Here is a 3,950-nt window from a genome sequence, read left to right as displayed (position 1 = left end):
TCGAGTCATAGATGTAGTTTATTTTCCCGCGAAATTATAAAGGAGCACAATAAGATCCCCCCGTTTGCGAGGTTGTATGATCTGGCATAATGTATAGAATTTTATTCGTAGCATTTATTTCATAAGTAACTACGTACGAACCAGGAGGATGGCGAAGCCCCATAATATAAATGTAAAAAAAACGTATGGAAATTTTATTTCAATTCAACAAAATGAGAAAAAAGCGTATCATGTAGTAGGCGTGTTATAAGAAACGTGTGAGTGTGTTAGTTGGTGTTTTCATTCATCTGGTCAGCCTTTGTTCGTTGCTGGACAAATGAGCCCATCCAGCTCATTTGTATAAATCCCACAGTGAAATTTGTCCATCTTTTCCGGCGGCAGCCATCACCGGTGCATTCCACATGGTGACGTTCGCTCCGCTGTACGCAACATCCAGCAGTTCGCCCCTGTGCTCGGTAAGTACGGCCAACGGTCGAAGGCTTTTCCAAGAGAAAATGCGCAACCTTCCATCCCAACCGGCAGCAGCAAACACTTTCAAATCCTTCCGGATGCGGACCCGATGCACACCGGCGTTTTTGATTCCGATTTCACTCTTCGGCATTAGCTGCAACGATTTACGGTCGATCGAAAATACGGATAGTTTGTCCGCAGAACCACCACATATGCCGCGGTTAGTAACCGGATCATAGTCGATCGTTTGTAGACAATCAGCATCGTCGGTAATGTAATGGGAAGTCGAACCGACCGGACGCCCGGTACGATAGTCCCACAGTACGAGCGCACCCGACTCGTACCCGGCAAGGAGATAGCGTTGGTTCTGGATTTCGATTGGCTGAAAGCACATTACGGTGCCATACGGCAAAGCCTTTTCGTCGTCGGCCGTCGGTGTGAAGCGCATTGTTTCGCTAAAGGTTTTTGCACACAGGACGCTGATGGCTGCCCGGTCACGGGGTATTATCACAGTACTCGATTGTGCGTCGTATGCTAGACGGCAGAATCCAACGTGTTCGGTGGAGATTTCGTGGCGCAAGAGGTATTCGGCGTCGGCAAGCGTCCACAGCTTCACCGCGCCGTCCTTTTCCTGAGTGATCAAGGCATCGGCTGAGTGGGCTAGGTTCAGGATAGGACTGGAACCTACGTTCAGTTGATATGATGTACGATTTGTCTGGGTGGTAGGTAGATCAAACACATGAAAACTTAATACGTGCTTAAACGATATTCAGATTGTCGATGTACCTGTAACTCCCATAGCTGAACTGTTCCTTTGTTCGTGCCGGCGTACAGATGCTCCGGAGTACGGAAGCAAAGCGAGTAGTACGAGCAGGTGTCCGGCGAACGCAAACAAAACACTGGATCCGGTGGAAGTAAGGCCATAGTTTTATTGAATTTTAAACGATTGTGATGCAGAAGTACTACGGATTATGTGTTGCGTATCGAATGTTGGCCAACCATTCCGATTTGTACCGAAATGTGAAAAACGAGTAAAAATGCACCAAACACGTAAATAGAAAAACAAACACGCAACTAGAAACAGCTGTTTATTGTTGTTGTAGTTAGAAGCACAAAAACTATGCAAAGCTAGCCGCCTGTTTGACAGCTGAAGTATTGAAGATAGTGCTGTTAAACATGCAAACATCGTTCCACATACTGACACCTAGATGGCGCTGCTACAACTTTACGCAATTTAAAATGGGCAGAAACGCTCGTTGTGGTTGATACGAGTTAGTATCGCACCAAACGCAGTTCATAATCAAGCAAGACAACTATATTTGAGTAGTAAAATTGTTTTTTACCATCATCCAAAATTTATCATTTGTATAATGATTTATGATAATTAATAGTAATTAGATAATTTATGATAATTATAACCATATGGTTTCCGTAGTTTCTCAAACAATATTCTGATTATATTTGCACGGAACTTTATTTAATTAGCAATAAATTGTGTTGTCCATTTACAAAACGCATGCTTTTAAGCTGTGGCTTATTTTTATCTGCAGTTAGTTTGAAGCGATGCACAAGCGATATCACGTTACAATAAACAGGCAATGCAAACATTTTCTCTTCTAATTTTCCTCATTAACACTTATCATCATCATGCCAATGGAGTAGGTCTTTCTATAAATCTGGAATTATGTGTACATTTATATTGAAAATAGAAATGTATAAAATTTTGTTCAATTATTTTACCTCAAAAAAAGCACGCATATTAACTGTCCCAAAGCCGTACGAAAGTCGTCCGGGGTGTTGTGAGGCCAGCAACAACAATCTCATCGCCTTTTGGTCGCACACCTCCATATTATACCAGGGCACGTTATAAATCGCAACCGTTAATTCCTCGCACTGAAAGCCATAAATTAGTTTGCATCAATTAACACCGAGGAGAAAAAACCCTTCACCCACCTTAATGTCGAAAACTTGTCCCAAAGCGCAGCTGAAGAATAGTTGAACTGTTAGCATGGCAAATAAAAAGTATCCGGGATACCAGTCGGGAACCTGCAACCGGGTGAGAAACGCATTGAACGTGCTTAACTGCTTGTATATTGTAAGGCTAAAAGCGTTTATCTTACAGCCACTATCACCACAATGATGCTAACCAGCTGACAAAAGATGCATCCGAACACGATGAAGAAGTGCACCTCGAACAGACGGCACATGATCTTGGAGTAGCTTGAAACGATACAGCAACACAGTGATGAGGTTACGACCGTTTGTCCACTGTTAAGGTTCGCCCTTACTTACTCCAAATGATCGATATGATGTACGATGATCGCTTGTATGCGGGTCCGTATTTCAGCAGTGTGATGCCCATCGGTGTTAGAGGCACCTAGCCGTCCCAACCGCTTCAACTCGAGCAGTAACATATCCACCTGCAGACATGCGTTTTGCAGCATCATAAAGAAAGCGCACTCGCTGGAGATGATTCCGATCACCATGAGCGTACTTTCGAATAGCTGAAACGCATAGTTTAAAGCGAACCCCTCCAGATGGTCCATACCGACCGTGGGAATGAAGAAGCCGAGCGGAAGCGTATATTCGACCGCAATCGACCACATCAACGAGTACACGAACATGAGCATTGCCGCAGAGCAGGAACAGAATCCGAATAGTGCCACCAGCAGATACGTGTTCTGCAACGAGCGTACCAGCAATGCGTCCTGTTCCGGATCACCGTGAAAGCTTTCGAAGAATTGTTCAATGAATTTTTGCAGGTTCACTATGAGCGTTTTGTGTTTGACGAACACGTATATCTTGATGCACGCAATACCCACGTACAGCAGTGTCTCGAGACAGTACATAAACTCAACCAAATCACCATAGGTGGTGCTCAGATTGTACAGATTGATCCAGAAAAACGCAAACGTGTTTAGTAGCACCAGTCGGAGATGCAGATTTCCCGCTGAAAAGTTTGGCGTAAATACATCGAGCCCGAGAAGACCTCCGACCCAGTTGATACCTTCAACGATGGCAGTATGCTGCCTGCGTGGATCCAGAGACACACGTTCGAGTTGACGCCTCACGGCAGTACGGAGTCGTTCCACTACGAACATCCTGGAGGGTTGGTTACGCTTCCACGAATGACGGGACCGTTGATTAAGCGGCCCTGCCTTAGACGGGTTTGATTTAGTGGTGATTTGAATAATGTTTCATTTATGTTACAATTAAGAATCGGATTTTTTGTGAGCCTTTCAACATTCCTTTGGGGATAGAATTTATCGATGGGAATTCAAATCAAATGCTTAATTGAAGGCTGGGTTTTTTTTACGATTGTTTTAAATGAATTATTAAGCTCAATTAACAAGAAAGATAAGTGAAGACACGACTGCTTTTGTGTGATATCGTGCACTATTGGAAGCTTTAAAAAGAGAACAAAAAGAAAAGAACATTAGGCAAGAAAAGAGGCATTACTCAATTTTTGTTCATACTGACTGAGGCATTTATTTCACATA

The 3,950-nt window shown here is 43.5% G+C and overlaps 2 protein-coding genes across 2 annotated transcripts; both read right to left on the bottom strand.

Annotated features, from left to right (window-relative positions):
• Positions 1-94: 94 nt before the first annotated feature.
• LOC125771662 (guanine nucleotide-binding protein subunit beta-like protein 1) lies at positions 95-1,616 on the bottom strand. Its single transcript, XM_049442492.1, has 2 exons — positions 1,237-1,616; positions 95-1,165 (listed from the first exon to the last, which is right to left on the bottom strand). The coding sequence occupies exons 1-2, from the start codon at positions 1,372-1,374 to the stop codon at positions 332-334; spliced, it is 972 nt and encodes a 323-aa protein (XP_049298449.1). The 5' UTR covers positions 1,375-1,616; the 3' UTR covers positions 95-331.
• Positions 1,617-2,002: 386 nt separating this feature from the next.
• On the bottom strand, positions 2,003-3,626 carry LOC125772315 (uncharacterized). The gene is made up of 2 exons (XM_049443885.1): positions 2,191-3,626; positions 2,003-2,126 (listed from the first exon to the last, which is right to left on the bottom strand). The coding sequence occupies exon 1, from the start codon at positions 3,549-3,551 to the stop codon at positions 2,739-2,741; it is 813 nt and encodes a 270-aa protein (XP_049299842.1). The 5' UTR covers positions 3,552-3,626; the 3' UTR covers positions 2,003-2,126; positions 2,191-2,738.
• Positions 3,627-3,950: the final 324 nt, after the last annotated feature.

This window comes from Anopheles funestus, chromosome 3RL (genome assembly GCF_943734845.2).
Source record: "Anopheles funestus chromosome 3RL, idAnoFuneDA-416_04, whole genome shotgun sequence".
In the NCBI taxonomy this organism is placed as follows: domain Eukaryota; kingdom Metazoa; phylum Arthropoda; class Insecta; order Diptera; family Culicidae; genus Anopheles; species Anopheles funestus.
The sequence above is the reverse complement of the archived record's forward strand: the minus strand, read 5'-3'. Positions and strand labels throughout refer to the sequence as shown.